The 19,640-nt window shown below is 48.7% G+C and overlaps 1 protein-coding gene across 4 annotated transcripts in view; it reads left to right on the top strand.

The window, feature by feature from the left end:
• Window positions 1-79: 79 nt before the first annotated feature.
• The window catches only part of LOC100123445 (filamin-A), a 31,058-nt gene continuing 11,497 nt past the window's right edge, over window positions 80-19,640 (top strand). Inside the window, exons 1-15 of one of the 4 annotated variants that reach the window (XM_008203733.3) lie at window positions 80-268; window positions 2,013-2,620; window positions 7,567-7,913; window positions 8,329-8,456; window positions 8,699-8,713; window positions 9,497-9,635; window positions 10,254-10,538; window positions 10,768-11,084; window positions 11,192-11,618; window positions 11,701-11,916; window positions 11,992-12,376; window positions 14,601-15,136; window positions 15,219-15,635; window positions 15,721-16,019; window positions 17,523-17,661. In XM_008203733.3, coding sequence (XP_008201955.1) covers window positions 2,275-2,620; window positions 7,567-7,913; window positions 8,329-8,456; window positions 8,699-8,713; window positions 9,497-9,635; window positions 10,254-10,538; window positions 10,768-11,084; window positions 11,192-11,618; window positions 11,701-11,916; window positions 11,992-12,376; window positions 14,601-15,136; window positions 15,219-15,635; window positions 15,721-16,019; window positions 17,523-17,661 — 3,996 coding nt within the window. In that variant the 5' untranslated portion in view covers window positions 80-268; window positions 2,013-2,274. Of the gene's footprint in view, window positions 269-2,012; window positions 2,621-7,566; window positions 7,914-8,328; window positions 8,457-8,698; window positions 8,714-9,496; window positions 9,636-10,253; window positions 10,539-10,767; window positions 11,085-11,191; window positions 11,619-11,700; window positions 11,917-11,991; window positions 12,377-13,427; window positions 14,004-14,600; window positions 15,137-15,218; window positions 15,636-15,720; window positions 16,020-17,522; window positions 17,662-17,897; window positions 18,031-19,640 lie in introns of those variants that run through there. The other 3 variants (XM_001607040.4, XM_031931643.1, XM_008203735.4) reach the window with 3 other exon arrangements.

Here is a 19,640-nt window from a genome sequence, read left to right as displayed (position 1 = left end):
TCTCCTCTCTCTCGCGCGCGCACACGCTCTTCCTCGGGGGCGAAACGCGCAGAGGGACCGCCGCGAACTATTCTTGGAGAACTTCAGTCAGAGTCGCATTCGCCTTCGCATCGGCGACAAGTCGGAGTACAGTGTGTGTGCAGTGCAGCGCCGATCTCCCGAAGAGCTTCGCCGGGCTTTCGCGAGATTCACACAGAGATAGAGTTGTTATAGTTATTATTTTTTCTTTTACATTCACGTGCAGTGCTCAACGGAGTGTGCTTAAGAGGTATATGCGAGAGACGCTTTCTTTTCTGTGCTGTTGTTTTTTGGCCCTGGCTGTGCGTTGGGATGCGCCGTTTCTATAGGGACGCGGGCGCGGAGCGATGAGTTATTGCGGTGCTGGATTTTTCGTATGCTAATTGCGGCCTGTGCATCACGAGATAGTGTTGCTATTCGAGTGCAGTGGATGTACAGAACGCGCGATCAAATGAGCTTGAAGAGCTTTGTGGGGGTAGACAGGAGTTTGTTAAACATAAGAAATAATGCACATAGTGAATAGTTTGCGAATGTATGTAACTCGAATTCGACGAGTGATAAAAAGTCTTCGAAGTCGGAATTCGTTAATAACGTCACGAAGAATCTTGTTTTATGTCAACCTATCAGTAACGACACAAATGCGCCTCTCCCGAGACTTTACAATCCGACCGAGAAATTCGTCGCTCGTAAAATTACACGCCCGTCAAAACTTTCTAGATCTCGGCTCCGCGACGCTTTACACTGCTCTTCCCCGAGAATATAGCGAATTGTTTTGTTGCCCAGTGCCAAGATCTACTGCGTTTTATTCGAAATTCCCGCGCGCGCGCACATACACACTCACATTGTAAAATTAATTTTTCCACGCCGCCGCTCTTTCCAGCGAAATCGGCACGTTCCCGTATCTTTTTACATGTAACCGTTTTATTTATACGTCCACGGCGCGAAACGCGCCAGTACAGCGTATATATATAGGTATAGACGCACGTCGCGCTCGTAATTCACAAAGGTGGTGACAGAAGACAGCGAGGCGAGGATGAAAGAAAAAATTGCCCAACGATTTCTGGGCTAGGTATATAATGCATTCCCGCGCGTATATTCCCTCGTATCGCGGAATATATTTCGGGAGCGAAAATTAATTGCGCCGAGTGGCAAGCGTCCAATGGCTGAAATATATTTTTTATAATTCTCGGTCAAAGATGCGATTCTCGCTGCCGAGTATCTATATGCTGTACTATACACTGCGTGACGCGTCGAGGATATTAATTAACTCGAGTGGATTCAAATCAGGCGAATCATCGCGTAAGAGTCTTAATTCTTTCCTGTTATTGGGCCATCGAAGCACTCGACGGAGACTTAGCCGAAGCGCCGATACCGCGCAGGCTTATTAGCTCGTGATACATCATCCGCATCGAATTGGGCCAAACTCGTAAAACATGCCCAAATGGAAGTGCAATTTTCGAAAACCAGTTTTACATAACTGCGCGTCGATTGCGACACCGTTGTGCGCGTTTATTATACCGCTGCAGCAATAAGCTCTCTCGCGCGAGCACGGATCGTATAAAGGCGTTTGTAAGCTTTCTCGATATCCTAGAGAAGATCCGGTCGCGTCGGTGTTGATCTTAGCGAGTTAAAAATACTTACTTGCCCGCTCTCTTCGTCGTGTTCTTTAGAAAACAGGAAAATTTTCTGTTCGGCTCGCGCGCGGCCTTTGCGCTTCGCATTTTGGAGTCTGCTCGTTTTTTTAACGGGAATTCGTACAAGAAAGACTGCATGGAAGCGACGATATGAAAACTAAAGAAGAAGTCATTAATACCGGATTACGCAGCTTTGGCGGCTCCGCGATGCAAGCGAGCTAAGAATAAATGGTCGAAAGAGTTGGGCGCCGGGTTTTCGAAACGGGCCGAATTTCTCGAGACGAGAATATACGCACAGAGTGCTGATAGAGTGGCTTATCAACATCCAACTAACTTTTGTGTCTTTTTTTCTGCTTCCAGCACGTGCGCGCCTGCATCGTCATCAACCCGGCCTACGTCGTCGCTGTAGATCCCGACAGTACCGCGGGACACCCACACAAGTAACGAGCAGATCAAGTAAAAGAGAGAGCAAAGTGCGCGCGCCGGTTGCGATCCCCACCAACCAACGAGTAGACACACGTACGCTGCACACCAGCTAGGAATCCTAGCGCCGAGAAGGACAGAGCTAGAGCGTGTCAGAAGGCAGCCGTAGCAGCAGCAGTGTACCTGGCTGGCCGATAAAATGAATGAGAATGATAAGTCAGTCAAGTGCGAGAGCTCGCAGGCCGAGCAGGAGGAGAACGAGATGGTCGAGCGCGAGCTGGCCGAGGACGCCGAGTGGAAGAGGATCCAGCAGAACACGTTCACTCGCTGGGCCAACGAGCATCTAAAATGTGCCAACAATCACATCTCGGATCTCGAGAGCGATCTGTCCGATGGGCTCAAGCTCATCGGTCTCATCGAGGTCCTTGCTCAGAAGAGGCTGCCCAAGCACAACAAGAAGCCGACCTTCAGGTCGCAGAAGCTCGAGAACGTCTCCGTGGCGCTCAAGTTCCTCGAGAATCAGGGCATTCGCATCGTTAACATCGGTAGGTCGTTCAGAGAATATCCTTCTGCGGCAAGCTTATCGTTGTTTCTGTCGCAATGTATACTGCTCTGTATTAGCCTCGCGAGTTTTGCGATGCGCTCAGATCATCGTGTAGAGGAAAGGAAAAAGAAACGCTGCGGCAATCTCGAAAACTCCATTATCAATTTCTCGTGCGCAAAGCTAATTCGATGTGGCTATATCGCGCGCATTATAGCGCCAACGCACGCGGGTCCTCGAGAGGTCGCGTCGCGAGCATGTAAACAATAAATCGCGGGCAGCCAGTCGTTCTGCGCGCACATGTATACCGCGCGCAGCCCTATAATACATCGCGTCTATCGGCGAGCGGCTCTTTTCATTGAGAAACTAAAAAGTAGGAGCCGCAGCTGTTGCTTTTAATTTCTCCTCTGTGTACTGCGATGTTCGAAGCCGTTTGAAAGTTCGCGATTCGCTAATTTGCATAAAACGTGCCTCCGAGCGTCTGACCGGTCTCGCTCTTTATCTACTCGTCGATAAAACAACGTATATTCCAACGAGCTCGACCAACTCAATTTCTTTCCTCTCCTTCTGCAGACGTCTCGTAAAACGGTCGCACCCATAGTGACCCTCCTTATGAAAGCCCGCGCGAACTATCTCTTGCATAGCTCGCCTGACACCTTTTCGCTTTCATCAAAAGCCCGCAGCGTAATTACGTGAGCGAAAGAGGCGAGCGAGAAGAGATGACTATAGATAGTGGTGTACACGCGCAGGTCCGCGGATCGATTATTTCGCCCGGGAGGCTGATGCCACTGCCCCGTTGGCTTTCCTCCCACTCCCGGAATGTCAACTTCACGCACAAACGCATTGTGTGCATAGACGCGCCGGCCACATTCCTAGCGAAGCGAGTGTCCGATAAGCCCGTGTACGTGTAACATTGCATAGCTAATCGGTCAGAACGCGTGCGCCAGAGCTCTCTCTCTCTCTCTCTCTCTCTCTCTCTCTCTCTCTCTCTCAACACGTGCTTCGAATGGCCACTTGTTGACGGCTACTATATGCGCGCGTCGCGCTTTTCCCCCCGCGTATTTTTAAACGGCGATTTTTGGCAATGTCAAAGCCGACGTGCGTGCCGGCCTGGTGCATTGACACCTTAGGCTCGACTTGAATTTGATTGGATTGCGCGCGCAGAGGTGTCGTGTCGTCGAGTCGAAGCTGAGAAAGGTAGAATGTTCGAGAAGGCGAAACGGGTATTTTTCGAAAAAAATTAGCCGGTCCTCTCCGGAATACGCCGCCGAAATGCCAATATTTATCGGCGATTTATCAGCGCCGGCTAATCATCGGTAGCCGCGCGCTCACCGATAAGCCTCCACTCGAGCCTTCCAAAGACCTCCGCCCAAACGAAAGCGAAAGATTCGCAACGGCTGCTGAGGTAATCGCCGGGCGATCGGTGACGTCATCGTCTAAACTCGCGCTGAGCACTATGTATATAGCGATGCCGGCGCTGTGTGGAGCTATACAGCCTCGCGTATACTTACAGCACGGCTTCAATGCCGTCATCGAGGTCGTACAGGCTCGCTCACACTTTGATGACTCCGGGAGTAGCTACCGCTGCTTCTCTCTCTCTCTCTCTCTCTCTCTCTCTCTCTCTCTCTCTCTCTCTCTATGGAATTAATATATTAAGAAGCCGAGGGAGTGCGCGCGTGTACTTTTGCAAGCGGGTATATATAGTGATGTCATGCTGTTTATTTTTGCGCCGCTTTTGTTATTGGATTAATGCAATTGGCCGCGGTTGATGGAGAGTGTGCGTAAGATTGCACTGTTTTCTCTCCGTGTATTGCGGACTTTTTTCTCAGCGTGATGTCATGCGCTCAGGGGCACGCGTGCACCGCCGAGTATAGGCTATACTTAAAATGGATGTAATTCGCTTTTTTCTTCTTCTTAATTTTTATGTAACGCGTGGACGATGAATTACTCTCGCTTATACAAGTGATTTTTCTCGCGACGGCTGGAATTGAAAGTGTATTTTGATTTTCTCAGAACTCGGAGATCCGAAAGAGATCGCGCGCGGTTTTTCGTCGAAAACACATCAGACACACTTGTTTACGGGAATCGCGCCGCCGCGCGTTCGTAAATTAATGCCAAGGCTATACTTGGCAAATGATTCAATCGCGATCTAGCTGCTGCTCTGGGTATAGTACAGCCACCGCAGAGGTGAGTGACTCAACCCGCGCGAATGACGGAAATACAATATGCGTGTAATCAGCAGGGCCTAAAATTGCGCTAGGATCAGCTGTAAATAGCGCGAACTTTGCGGAATGAGCGCCGCGTACAATTTCACTTCTCTCTTTGAATGTCGCTTATTGTAGTCGGACGAACGATATGGTTCCTTATCGCGAAACGACGACTTTTATGCGATTCAACGCTGATTTCCGTTTTTCAGCTTTGAATGGTCTGGCCCAATTTAAAATTTTGAATACATTATACCGTACCGCGACTGAATCATTATTCTTATCGCGCGAAAACACGTAATTAGCGTCTTTATACAGCAAACCGTAATCATCATCAATTTGCTCGAAGCGTCATCCGAGAAAAATCTTATCGAAATTGTCTGTTTGAACACGTGCGCTCCCGAGGAGGAATTTTTCAGGCTTATTTTTTCGCCAACTCTCGCGCGAGTTTTTATTCCAAAACGCTGTTATATTCGCCTTTGGAGCCGATATCGAGCTCGAGGGCCATTCAGTTCCTTAATGAGATTCTCGAGACTCGCGCGCGGGAGTTTTGATTTCTCCTTTTTTCTTCCCCGCGCGCTAGAACCTTGAGGACCTTTTCAGTAAACGTTACTTTCTTCGCCCCTTCATTATATGCCGAAGCTTCTTTTCAGCTTCTTCGAATCCCTCCATTTTGATCTTTCTCTCCTAGTCGAATAAAATCCTCAATGGAATCGTCGCTTTCAAGAACTCGAGAATCTTTCCATATTCCATCGATTTTCTACTAATAATTCAATTATATAATCGCGTTTATTTGCGAAAAGCTCCTCTCAGCGCTTTTATGGTCTAGGAAGCAATTACCGCGCAAACTGTGTACACAAACGCACGCCTCCTCGAGGAAATTTATGAATGAAGGAAATTTCGAGCATCAGCAGTTAGCTAAGGCTCCATTGTACGAGCGCGCGTGGGAAGCTGCGGTAATGCGAAACCTTTTGTGCCCATTCGGTCGCGAGGGCTCGTCCTATGCGCAAGTTGACACTGGACACCGTTACAATGCAAACGTTTATACGTGTACGACTCTTCGGTTTCACAAGTGCGTCGAACCCTTTCGACAATTGCAGGAGACTGCGCAGGCATTGTGCCAATAAACACCAACCGATTCATTTGACTTCTTCTGTCTGACATTCGAATCGAACCTTCGTCTCGTCGATCGACTCGTCATTGATCTTACTCGGAAACTCTCGCATTGTTTTTTTTTTTTTCGCATCATTAATCGTCGTATTTAATCGGCCAATCAGCGGGGAATTTTTTCACTCCTCGGCATTCCTCAAAGATTACGGGGACAATGTGGATCGTTGAGGCTCGTCGACGAATTTAATTACGCGTCGCGACTCTTACACAAACACTTCGGGGCAAAAACAAGAAGCGCGCATAAGCCATTACGCAGAGCGCGTTTTTGATAGCGTGAGTAAAGAGGCGTCTCGCACACGCGTACGTGACATCAGTGTGCTCGTTGTAACGTCTTAAAATAAACATAAGGTCAATATTCAGCTGACTTTCGTACGAGAGAGACTCGCTTGAATAATCGCGTCGTCGTCTATTTTCAATAATCGGTAGCTTTACCGAAACAACAAACACTTTTCTACACACAAGTAGACTCGACTCTATGATATCCGAAGTCCTCTCGCGGTTTCCCGAAATAAAGCGCGCAATAAACACCAAAATAGTAACGAGATCCTCGCGACGCTGCCAATTGCGTCCCATTCATCTTTTCGCCCGTCGGGCAGTTAACGGGATTCTCCACGCTCCAATAATAAACCGAAATTATCGAGGCTTTCGCGCGCATAATCGCGTCTCTGAAGTAATACATTGTACCCAGCGTACGTAGGCTTCTCAGCATCATCATCGGCGTGAATCACTATTTGAATACCCTCCAAGAGACACCGCCCGTATGATTTTTTTGCACAAGTATAGCAGAGCGAGCGTCGCGCGATTCTTTCCAGTGGATTCCACGGGCGATATCGCTTACGAATCAAAAATAGTCTTCGACGCAGCTTTTTCTTCCCGCTGTATTTCTAGACGACTCGAGGCGTGAGTCAGGTCGCAAGACTGACGAATTGTTTTTTCGAAAAATGAAGGAGAGGCAAGAAGAGAGCCACTGAAATCGGAGAGTTTGAGCGATATAGACGCGCGCGCTCGCGTAGGTATATATAATTTGAAAATAAACAAGAGCATCGCGCTCGAGTCGAGTTGCACAATGATCGCGGGCGGAGATTCTAAAATTGGCGAGCGGCCAATGCTGTACTTTTCAACTTTTCGCGCCGGTATCGTAAATAAATCGAAGAAAGCGGCTATCTGGGCTTTTTTCGCCGAATTATTCTCGCCGATGCGCAACGCTGCAACTCACGTATCGGCCCGGAGAGGATTGATGGTCGCTTGGAAAGTTTCGCGCGGCAGAAGAGACTTCTGAAGTTTATGGATGTCGCGGAGTTTGAAAATACTTACGCTCGCTCTCTCTTCTTCCATAATTTTTCTGCGATAAATTTTGAGTTATATATAGCGAGTTAAAGAACGCCGGAGAAAGAGAAATATTGGAGCTCCTTTGGAAAGCTGTTGTGCGGGGGTGGGCCGGCTAGATCGCGATGGAAATAGCTTTATATTTACGAATCTTGTAACTTCGGAGAAAGTTATGATTAAGGGGAGTTACCAGAAGAGAATAGCTTTTACATACAGTTTCTGAAAATTCGACTCAAATTACCCTCCACAGACTCCACGCACATCGTCGACTGCAAGCTCAAGCTAATCCTCGGCTTGATATGGACGCTCATCCTGCACTACTCGATCTCGATGCCCATGTGGGACGGCGACGACTTTGGCGACGACAAGGGCGCTACACCCAAGCAACGTCTCATGAACTGGATCAAGTCCAAGATCCCGGAGCTGCCCATCAACAACTTCACCTCCGACTGGAACGACGGACGGGCCGTCGGTGCTCTCGTCGACGCTGTCGCACCGGGTCTCTGTCCCGACTGGCAGGACTGGAATCCCAAGGACGCCGCGCAGAACGCCTCCGAAGCCATGGGTCTCGCCGACGACTGGCTCAATATTCCTCAGGTATGCCCGTTACACGCTGTTGGTTATTTTTAAATGGAGAGTCATTATTAGATAATAAAATACCGGCAGTGACTGCGCAAATGACTCAGTTGTTATGTGTATACAGTGTATAAGCAGGATTTACGACGACATTTCGCGCGGGTGTGTCCACTCAAGGATTTTTTGATCGGTGGGAAAGAGTCATTTTTTTATCTTTCACGAGCGAAGCCGCTGCGGGTCGAGAATGCGTGGACTTTTAAAGTTCTTTTTCGCCGGCTGTACGTATATATGTATAAGTTTCGGCGAAAAGGATCAAGGACACTGCACTCGGTGGGCTCCTAAAACGAAGCTATTCTTCTTGCTGCGAAAGGCAAACTGTGAGCCACCCGGTGCATTAGTCAGGCAAAATAAACATCCTCTTCCCCTCTGCTTTCAGCTCATCAAACCGGAGGAGATGGTTAACCCGAACATCGACGAGATGTCCATGATGACGTATCTGTCCCAGTACCCCAACGCCAAGCTAAAGCCAGGTGCACCAATCCGTCCGAGAACAAACCCGAACAGGTAAGGTTTGGATTGGATTATCGATAAAATTCAACTCTACACGCACCTGTGCCAGTCTATTCGACTGTCATGAGAAACATTCTTGCATATACACGTATAGAGTCACGCCAAAAGACACGAATTATTAGTCACACAGATACGTAGCGTAGAGTATATTTATACATTATGATAATTCATTAAGAGAATGCTGGTGTTGGAAAAAGTTGAATAATTCATAAATTTATTTCATGCCTCGAACGCAGCGTGCCGCCACCGCGGTAAGTCCATCCAAGGCGCATCGCTTATTTATATCCGTACATCCACACGACTACACATACACACACACACCCGATCATCCTTTCCTAGCACACAAGACACCCATAGCGTTTGCCCGATTGGGTTTTTGACTTTTGCGTTTTCGCCTTGGCGCATTAATATGTTTGCCGCGCGGCTGTGTATAGCAGATATATATTTATACACCCTACACATTATTATGCTTCACGAGTGTGAAAAAATCGCGTGCGCGCGTGTCTTATATTATTTGGCTGGCAGCATTAACATATTTATTGCTGGACACATAGTCGAAACCCAAGCGCACGATGGCTTGTGCTATATTGGAATATACTATCGCACACGTGTGTGCTTTTGATGCGGCTGACATAACGAGTCCGTCTCATAGGAAATGCGCAGTGCGACGCCACTTCCTTTTGTTCTCTGGATACGTATGATATTGTAGCGCGCGAATTGTACTTAATGTTATACACTTTGAATATGGTGATCCGTATATCGACGGGGCTGTTTAATAAATGTGCAGCTTTTATCGCATTAACTATGAGCAAGTGTTACACACGAACTGAATCAATAATACTGTACAGTATCGTTTTATTTTTGTGCTTGGTAACCGACTGGCGCATAGATTTTGATTTTCTCACGATTGACTCTTTTATTTTACTATTTACTACACGCAATAGTTGCATTATTTTATTTCTTTGATTAAAAATTGTGTACGAGAGGAGGAGGCTTAAAGAGAGGTGTGTAAAGAATGTGGGAGAATTTTGCAGGGTACGTGCCTACGGTCCCGGAATCGAACCTTCAGGTCCGATAATCGGAGCGCCAGCCAACTTCACCGTGGAAACCTTTTCCGCCGGCAAGGGTAATGTCGAGGTCACCGTCGACGATCCCAAGGGTCTCAAGCTACCGGTAGGCATTTTTGTTATTAGCTTGACTTTGCTCATCAATTTTCACTCTTATCTCGTGCAGAATGTGACGCTCGTTTAAGAGGAAAATTGATTTTTTGTTGTTTGTATAGAGTTGCTCGGTGTCCTGCACTTTCCGTCTCGTTGAATCGTATTATTAAAATAAACGAGCAGCTCTATCAAAAAATAAAATTAAAAGTACAAATTTATTTTATTATTTTTTTTTTAATAAAAATTTTAATCCACCATGATTTAAATTTCATCCAAAGACTCGAATAAGTTTCCATGCAATTCGTCAGCGTAATAAAGAAATATCATCGAAACTTATTTGGTAGAAAACTTTTTTCTGCAGCTTCACTCCCATAGGTATATATAGAACGATCTGAGGGCTCAGGTAAAGTAAGGTATTCCCACTGCAAGCCGTGGGCCAATACCTCCCAATCTAACAAAGTACAAAAACAACAAAACTGTTTGGACATAACTTACAACTGCGATTATAACAACGTTTATTTTTTGACTCTAACCCGAACTCATAACACCAACTATCAAAAAGCGTTGCCAAAAAGCTCAACTTACCCTCAAGCCGAGAAACGATCGTCAACAGTTTTCCACTGGGTTCTAGGTTGACATAAGATTCAACAAGGACCGCAATCTCACGTACTCGGTGTCTTACACACCGGTGAACGAGGGCCTGCACAAAGTGAAGGTGCAATTCGCGGGTCGCGAGATCCCGAAGAGCCCGTTCCCCGTGTCCGTCGAAGGTCACGCCGGTGACCCCAGCAAGGTCACCGCCAGCGGACCTGGTCTCCAGCCCGACGGCGTAGTCGTCAACAGGCCCACCTTCTTCGACATCTTCACCAAAGATGCGGGAAGGGGCGTGCCCGAAGTCATAATTCTCGACCCTCAGGTACTGGTTGCTTTATTTTCTAAAATTCAAGGCGCGATGCCGAGATCGTCGGCGGATAAAGTTAAACGAAACGCTTTGGTGTTTTGGAAATAATTTCAGCAGGGCGTAGCAGACTGCCGGCGGTTATTTCAAAACCAATCTGCACACCCTTTTACTTTGTGTTTTAAAACCTGTTTTCGAGAGCTATTTTAGAAATAAATCACTTAGCCAATTCAATTTTTCCACTCAGGGCCAGAAGACAACCGTCCCGGTAAAGCTCCGTCAAACCTCGCCGGACGTCTGGCGCTGCGAGTACGTCTCGCCGGTGATCGGCCTGCACTCCGTCAACATCTTCTTCGCGGGCAAGTTGATCCCCAACAACCCGATCGGAGTGCGCGTAGCACCGGTCTCCGATGCGAAGAAGTGCAAGGCCTTCGGCCGTGGTCTCCTGGCCAACGGCGTGCGCGTCAAGGACGACGCCGACTTTGTCATCACCACCAAGGACGCCGGCGAGGGAGTGGCTGACGTTAAGATCATAGCGCCTGGTGGCGTCAACCTGCCGGCTAAGTATGCTAATAGCTCTTTATACGCTCGCGACGGGGAGAGGAAGTGCGATCGATTATATTCGGTTTGATATTATTCGCACGTCCCTATAAATGGCTTTGCGTTTTTAGGATCACGAAGGTCAGCGACGACACCTACGACTGCCACTACTATCCTGTGAAGGAGGGCCGTCACGTGGTTATGGTGACCTACGGTGGCAAGGAAATCCCGAAATCGCCCTTCGAAGTGAACGTCGCGCCTTATAAGGAGTCCGCCATCCGAGTCTTCGGACCGGGTCTGCTCGGAGGTATCGTCGGACACCCGGCGAGATTCACCGTTGATACCAACGGCGAGACCGGCGCTCTGGGCTTCTCGATCGAAGGCCCCAGCAAAGCCAAGATCGACTGCGTTGACAACGGCGATGGAACTGCTGATGTTTCTTACATGCCGACTGCGCCGGGACCTTATGCCGTGCACATCCTCTGCGACAACGAGGACATCCCGAAGTCACCTTACATTGCTCAGATCGTGCCCAAGAGCGACTTCGATCCTGACAAAGTTTGTTGATATTTTTTTGTTGCTTTTGCGAGCGATGCCCGACGCGGAAGATGGACATTTATTAATGGCGTGTCAATTTTAGGTCGAAGTTCACGGACCCGGAGTTCAGCCGGTCGGTGTAGTCAGCGACAAGCCGACCAATTTCACAGTCGACGTAAAGAAAGCCGGCCAGGCCCCTCTGGAGGTAGCTATCCAAGACGCCTTCGGCAGGGATGTACCGATCAAGCTGGAAGACAAGCGTGACGGCACTATTCAGGCGCACTACAAGCCGACCTCCGGCTCGCAGCACGTTGTCATGGTACATTTAGCGCTTTAATTAAGCATCCGCTCTCGTGCGACTCGTCGATTTCAATGGAGACTTTTTCAATCGCAGGTCAATTACGGAGGAGTCGCCACCAAGAAATCGCCTTACAGAGTTAAAGTAGAGGCTCCCTTGAACCCAGCCCTAGTACAGGCCTTTGGACCGGGATTGGAGAATGCCAAGACCAACACGCCGACGCACTTCAATGTCAACTGCCGCGAGGCTGGACCTGGAGAGCTCAAGGTCGACATGAAAACGCCAGACAATCATGACCTTCCGATTTCTCTTACCGATAACGAGGATGGAACCTACACCGTCGACTATGTCGCACCCGATCCAGGAACCTACACCGTCAATCTCAATTACGGAGGTCTGAAAGTGCCCAAGAGTCCACTTAAAGTCAATGTGCAGCCGCGCGTCGATGTGTCCAAGGTCAAAGTCGATGGATTGTCAAACAGTAAGTTTCTTTTACCACGCGAGCCTAGACGATTTTCTTGTTTATTTACGTTAGCTGTCGATCGGATCGAGTGGACGAGCGACTCATGAGAGGTTTATGCTACGAGTAGTTTTGAAACGTAAACGTGGAAGATTATATTATAAAGTTGTAACACAAATATGATACTCGACACGAAGATCTTAGAATCAGAGGAGAAAATTCGCCGCTATTTGTATCCTAAGCTTCTCTTTGAAGGTCGCTTCGTCACCTAGATTTACACTCTCTAGACTCGCATTCTTATGCATATCTGTCAAAGTCGAAAATTCGCCGGCCCAGCTAGGCTCGGACAGTGAGAGAATGTAAAAACGGCTAGATGTCGGCTATAAATACAGCTTTCTCGGTCGGTCGCGATATATGTATACACGCGCACTCGCTCGCTCGAGCGGATTCCAGTTGGAATCCGTGACGAGCACGCGAGTTTATTCTCGGCCGAAAAACGAAGAGAGTCTTTCTAAATTTACAAATAGCGAGAAGTAGCCGAAGAAAATTTCTAGAAGCGCGTATGAATATGTTTGTATAAGAAAGCGCAGTCTCGCAAAGAGAGAGAGAGAGTCTAGTCGAGATCGGCTCCTGTTAAAAAAAAGAATCGAAAACCGAAGTGACCGAGGAGACTAATAGTCTCGCTTATACCGCGCGCTCTAACTCATTTGTTGTCTCTCATACCTGTCAATAACCGCTTGAAGCTCACTCACGCAAAAGCTGCCAAATTTCGCTCCTGCAATGTAACTCTATCTGCAGAGGCTTCAGCAGCGTTTCGACATTAAAAAAATAAGTGGAGACCCTCTTGCGCAATGACGTACGCCCACGCACTCTAGTATGTACATTATCAGAGGGAGATCTCCTACACTATAGCGTCTATGTAAACTCTTGGTATACCTATATGCGAACCACATGCATCCATCACATCAAACATAAACACACTCGCATCACATGCAATAATCAAATCACACACGCGCGTCAAACGAAAGACAAAGCGAATAAACGAAGCTGCGATGACCGCTGATTATCGTAGCCGCGCCCGTCAACAGTCTCCAGCAGTTTCGCGTGCTGACGCAGGAGGCCGGCCGGCCCGCGGACATACAGGTGGCCATTACCGCGCCATCGGGTGGCCGTTGCAAGGCCCACGTGCTCCCGACCCACGAGGGCTACCTCGTCAACTTCACACCCACCGAGCTCGGCGAGTACCTCATCGGCGTGAGCTTCGGCGGCGAACCCATCCAGGGCTATCCCCACCGCATGACCTGTCTACCCACCAGCGAGCCCTGGCGAGTTAGGGCGTCGGGTCCAGGTCTCAGTACCGGGATCGTCGACAAGCCTGCCGAGTTCGTTATCGACACGAGGGGGGCCGGACAAGGTGGTCTGGGAGTGACGGTGGAGGGACCCTGTGAAGCAGCCATTAACTGCAGGGACAACGGCGACGGCACCTGCTCTGTAGCCTATCTGCCAACTGAGCCCGGCGACTACGTCATCAACATCACCTTCAACGATCAGCATATACCTGGCTCACCGTTCCAGGCGATGATCGACGAGCTTCCGCCGCTAGATCTCAGCAAGATCAGGCTCTCGGGCAGCGGCATACAGCCTCATGGTCAGCTGCATTGCGATACGACGTTTTTTTTTTTGTATACCCTAGCGTTTTCAGTTCTCGTATACTATTACTGTATCTATCGTTGTTCCAAGTGTTTTCTTTGTATACTGTATGAGAGGGAAGACATGCACTTACACGGGATTTTTATTTGATTTTTTTGCTCCCGTTTGCGTTGATATTTTATGGATGATCCGTTGGCTGCATGATTTAAGAGCGAGAGAGAGAGAAAGGAGAATTCGGACATGAGTCCATCACACCCCGAGAAGACATCCTACGCTATGGCTTATTGTGCTGTTTGCTGTGTTGTGTTATATAGCGAAGCTTTGATTTATAGCATGCGCTCTTGACTACACTTGATGTAAAACCGACACGTATCAGCGAATCACTTATTAATTGCGGATGCATTTGTACTTTATTCTTATTAAGATTTTTTGCCGTTTGCAGTGTCTCATGCACTTTAACAGTTTGTTTTCAGATTTTGTTCACTCAACTAATCATTTTTTCTTGAAAATTCGCATACACCCATCCTTCGAATCTATTCTACTTCGTCCAACGTTATAATTACATTTTTCTCACGCGAAATCTCGATCGTTTCAGGTCTGAACGTCTACCAGCCAACCGAATTCACCATCGACACCCGTGCGATCGGTAAGCCAAAGGGTGAGAGCGAGAACATCGGTTGCCACATCAAGAACCCGAGCGGCGGTGTCACCGAGAAGATCATCACCCCGCAAGCTGATGGCACCTATCGCGTCAGCTACACACCGTTCGAGGAGGGCAAGCACACCATCGACATCCTTTACGACAACATCCCTGTGCCGGGATCACCCTTCAGTGTAAATGTCAAGAACGTTAGTGACGCGAGCAAGTGCCGCGCCTACGGACCAGGTTTGCAGAAGGGTATCGTCAACAAGCCCAACAAGTTCACCGTCGAGACCAAAAACGCTGGAACCGGTGGTCTCGGTCTTGCTATCGAGGGACCCAGTGAAGCTGTTGTGTCCTGCAAGGACAACTGCGATGGAACCTGCAGTGTCGAGTACCTGCCGACTGAACCCGGCGATTACGATATCAGCATCAAGTTCGCCAATCAGGACATTCCCGGATCGCCCTTCAAGGTTCAAGCCGAGCAGCCTGTAAGTAGCCTTGTGACGAGATTTTTGTTGAATGAAAAACAGAATCAAAAACTAATGAGCAAAATTTTTCTCTCGCCAACAGAACGACTCAAACGTGGTAGCCTACGGACCAGGTCTCCAGCCGCAGATGGTGCGCGAAGGTGTGCCCGCGACTTTCACCGTCGATTCAACCAAGACATCGAACGCTATGCTGGACGTAAAGGTGAAGACAGACCGTGGCAGCATCGGCAAGCCCGAGATTAAGCGTATTCGCGATGGAGTGCACGAGGTGACCTACATGCCCGGACAAGCCGGTAGCACTGCAACCGTCGAAGTCAACTACGGCGGCAAGCCCGTCCAGAACAGTCCATTCAAGGTCAAGGTCGAGCCCGGTTGCGATCCCAACAAAGTCGTGCTCTCGGGACCAGGCGTCTCGTCTATAACCACTGCTTCCTTCCCAGCCGACTTTGTCATCGATACGGCCAAGGCTGGATTCGGCGACCTGGAAGTTCAAGTTTTGGTAAGTGTCGCTGAAAGTGAAATAGTTTACTGAAAACGATTATTTTGTTAGTTGCAAAAAAATCACTTCCATAATTTTTTCAAAGGGCCCAGACCAGTCACCGCGCAAAGTTAACATCCAGAACATCGGCGACGGCAAGTACAAAGCAACTTACCTGCCCGACGACTGTGGTCGGTACAAGGTGAACGTCAAATACGGCGGCAAGGATGTGCCCAACAGCCCGGTGAGCGTGCAGAGCGTATCGACCGGTAAGGCCGACGCGTGCAAGATCAAGGAGGGCGTGCAGCGCACTCTTGCCCAGGGCGAAGAGTACTGCATTACCGTCGACACCGAGAACGCCGGACGCGGTGCCGTCACCTGCCGCATACGCTCTACCTCCGGAAGGTAAATGAATCGATGAGTACAGTAGAGAATTCGGGAGATGGGTGTAGCGTTAGGTTATCTCGCTGGTTCGTGGTGAAATTTTTGTGTATTGCTTGGCTCAATCGTGGTAAAAATTTCGTGAGATTTCTTTTTTTTTTTTTTAATTCATGAGAAGATACCCGTTTATGTGGCAGAGATCCTTAGGATGGTTCCTTTGACGTTGGTTTTCAAATTCGTTAAGCTGTAGTACGTATCTTGATTGATGGTCCGGTTAACCAATAATACGTGTTGTCCATGTTGTTTACTAGCAGGTGTACTGAAAATTATTTGTTTAAAATAATGCGAACTCTTGTGTCGATACCGGGAGATTGTCATGGAGTTTATCCATGATAGCAGCAAAGCACTTTTTGAAGAACGACTTCGAGACATTTGTCAAAACCACTCAAATCACAACCCAATGTAGCCATCCACATAGCTCATACTCGTACAATTTTTACGCGACTCATTTTTCCCATTTTTTGGACCCCGTTCAATTCTATTTGTAAACACACAAAGTTGAGCTCCATGTTGTGACATAGCGAATAAAACATTTTAATGAGACTTGTCCACTGCTCAAACATGACGTAACGTCTCAAATCCATACAAGAGAAACAATTAGCATCTGTCGTTTGGCAGGAGCGCGCTGCTCGCGCGTGTGCATCTCTAATAATGACAAATAAAGAGCATCATTGTGAATCGTTTCGAAATCGCTCGTAGGATGTCTCTCCCTTCCCGACATTCATTGTCGCCAATATTGTCGCGGTAATGAAATACGCGCATGATCCATCCTGCCGCGACATTAATAGATGTTTCGACGAGCAATTAGCCGTAGGCTGGCAGGCCGTTCTCGCGCCTAGAGTTTCGCTCTCAACTCGGGGAGGAATAATTGCGCGGAGCTGTTGAAAAATTTCGCGGAAACATATGCGCGGCTTTGGGTTATTTCTAGCGTAGGCGTAAGGTATACTTAACCGAGCTTTCTTCGCGCGCCGGCAACATTGTAACAGAGTCGCGTTAAGTGCTATGCCAAATCTGAGCCTACTCGAGTTGCGGTGGCAGAAAGCCATTTGACAACGTGTTCCGATCTCTGCGAAGTGTTCGTGTACGCGTCACGGCTCACGCCTCCGTTGTACTCAGTTAAACTCGAAACAATTTAATGACTATCTGATTTCACCGACTCGCGCGTGTATTGTAGACCATTTGTTTCGGCTCTCTATTTCGTGCGAAAATAATTCCTCGTGCAAAAATAGACGTTTCAGCTCGATTGTGGTTTACTCGGTGCGCAAACAGCGCGTCAAACTCGAAACTGATGATTTTACTGGGTTTGCTAGATTCGAAGAATCGAGGGCTCGGAAAATATACAATCCCGCTGGAAATATGGCTCGCACGCGTTGTAAATCAAAATCGCGGCGGCATCGATGTTAATTATCGCGATATCTGCGGAGAAGATATAAACTTTAAAAGGCGCCGTTGATTTTCTGCTTGCAGCGAGGACGTCGACATCGACATTCAGGACAACGCCGACGGCACAGTCGACGTCTTCTACTCGGTCGAGGATGCCGGGGAGTACACTCTCAGCATCAAGTTCGGCGGACAGCCGATCCCCAACGGCATGTACACCTTCAAAGTGAGTATTTTAATCAATAAAATTGACAGCGACCTTTGGTGGCTCCTGCGCGTGAAAACGACGTCATCCATCTTCTGCAGCTCATCCGCTGCACTTGTGGCGTTGTCGTCGTCGGTGTAGGCGTCTCTCGCGTGCGGATATCGCGCGACATCCCTCTTCTCTCCTCTCGAAAATATCTCGATGCCGCTCGTGAGTGGGGGAGGTTGAGTCGCTGCGCGTCTAACTATAGCGAGGCGCGTCGGTGGCGGCGTCTGCGAGGATATTGTCGCGCGCGAGCCCTCCAGCGCCGACACAGTTCATTCCGAAGACTCATCGGCATCGCGTCAAGCGTCGTCGGCGTCATCGTTTATACTTGTGCATCGACAGCTCGTAAGTAGAAAAAGCCGACGCGAAAGGCCAAAAGCGAGCGCTGCAGGGATCGTTCACGGGCCCTGAGCTCTCGCTCTCCTCGGCTGCTGCACGAATCGACGTGGGTATAAACGCGGCTCCCAAGCGAATGTGCGTGCACTAGTTCCTCCCACTCCGCGCTCGGGGATCTAAAATTTGCCCCTTCGATCGACGCGACCTCGTCTCTCCCTTCTCTCCATGGAGACACGAAGCTTCTGCCTCGGAATTCGGGCCTCGCGAACAGGTGCGAGTCTGCGCGAGTCGTTCGATCGGTGTATCGATTTTCTCAAATATATCGCGATCGTGCGCACATAATCTAATACGCGAGTGCGATCAACCGCGCTAATAAAATGCCAATTCGATGTATACGCTGATGCATCCATTCCGAGCTAGCTACTCCGAGCTAGCTACGCGCGCGCGTTTATTTATCGCGTTTCACCACGTGGGCGTAATCCATTCAGCGGAAATTGACGAATTTCGTATAATATCTGTGAAATCATCATACATAGAATACTGAATTACCGAGCTTCGAGCCCCCGACTCGCCGCAGATCACTCAAGTGCGTAAACCGCCGAGCTATATGGTACGCACGCGTAAAGTAGTGGTTTTCGCTGTTTCAAAATAGTATAGTCATAGCATATCGTGCATCGGGCAGCCCTGCAAAACTGAAATACCAGCTCGCGTCGCCAGAGCCAGCCCCTTCCCGCAACCCAATTAACCGATCTCAACGCGGCGCACGCCCGATAGCCCTGGAAAGCGAGGTTCGCGGCTCGTGATCGTCATGCCGCCGAGCGCGCGAATAAGAGGGCAGTCGATGTATCGAACGATCGGGGAAGCTCTCGACTTTGTTGTTTTGAAATATAATCTGTGCGTATGGTTCGGAGGCGCCCTCGCGGACTATTTTGAGTGCGCCGCGGGCTTTCCCAAATTTATAAGCGCAGCCGCGAGCGAGGAGTGGGTGGACGCTGAGACGGCGGCAGCAGCAGAAGCTTCTGAATTAATGTCTCCGGTTAAATTAAACGTCGCACCTCGATTCACAACAAGCCCGCGCGCTCGCGTATGCGCCGCGAGTCCGCGGAAGGACGACGATAAAAATCGTAACCGAGGGTGTATAATTAGTCGCGCGCGGCTTGTTTTTTCTCTTCGCTGCAGGAAAATAGAATCTACACTCGGTCGGCTGTAATCCGAGGGATTATACAAGCGTATTACGAAAATAAATGTCTGTTTTTTTTTCTCGGCTGATACGTCTTTTATTTCGTTTGCACAACATTCGACAAGTTGTTTTTGCCGCACCGGAACTTTATTTTCGCGCGCGGGCGACTTTATTTTTAACCAAGAGTCTCCTATTAGCGCTGCGATCGCGCATTGAATCGCGCAACTATCCGCGGAAAGTCAAACAATCCATTAGATCCATTACGCAGATCATTAATACTCCAGGCTGCGGTGGAGATAGAGGATGAGAAAGAATAGCCGGAAAGAAGACGAATCGTCCGGCTCGGACAGTACAATAATTAGCGGTATATGCAACACACACACAAGCCGGCGATATTTGCGCAAGACGTACGGGCGCAACAGCTGCAGATTCGCATGAG

The sequence above is a fragment of the Nasonia vitripennis genome, chromosome 5 (genome assembly GCF_009193385.2).
Source record: "Nasonia vitripennis strain AsymCx chromosome 5, Nvit_psr_1.1, whole genome shotgun sequence".
Taxonomy (NCBI): Eukaryota; Metazoa; Arthropoda; class Insecta; order Hymenoptera; family Pteromalidae; genus Nasonia; species Nasonia vitripennis.
Note: the sequence above shows the minus strand (reverse complement) of the source record. Positions and strands in the feature narration are given on the sequence as shown.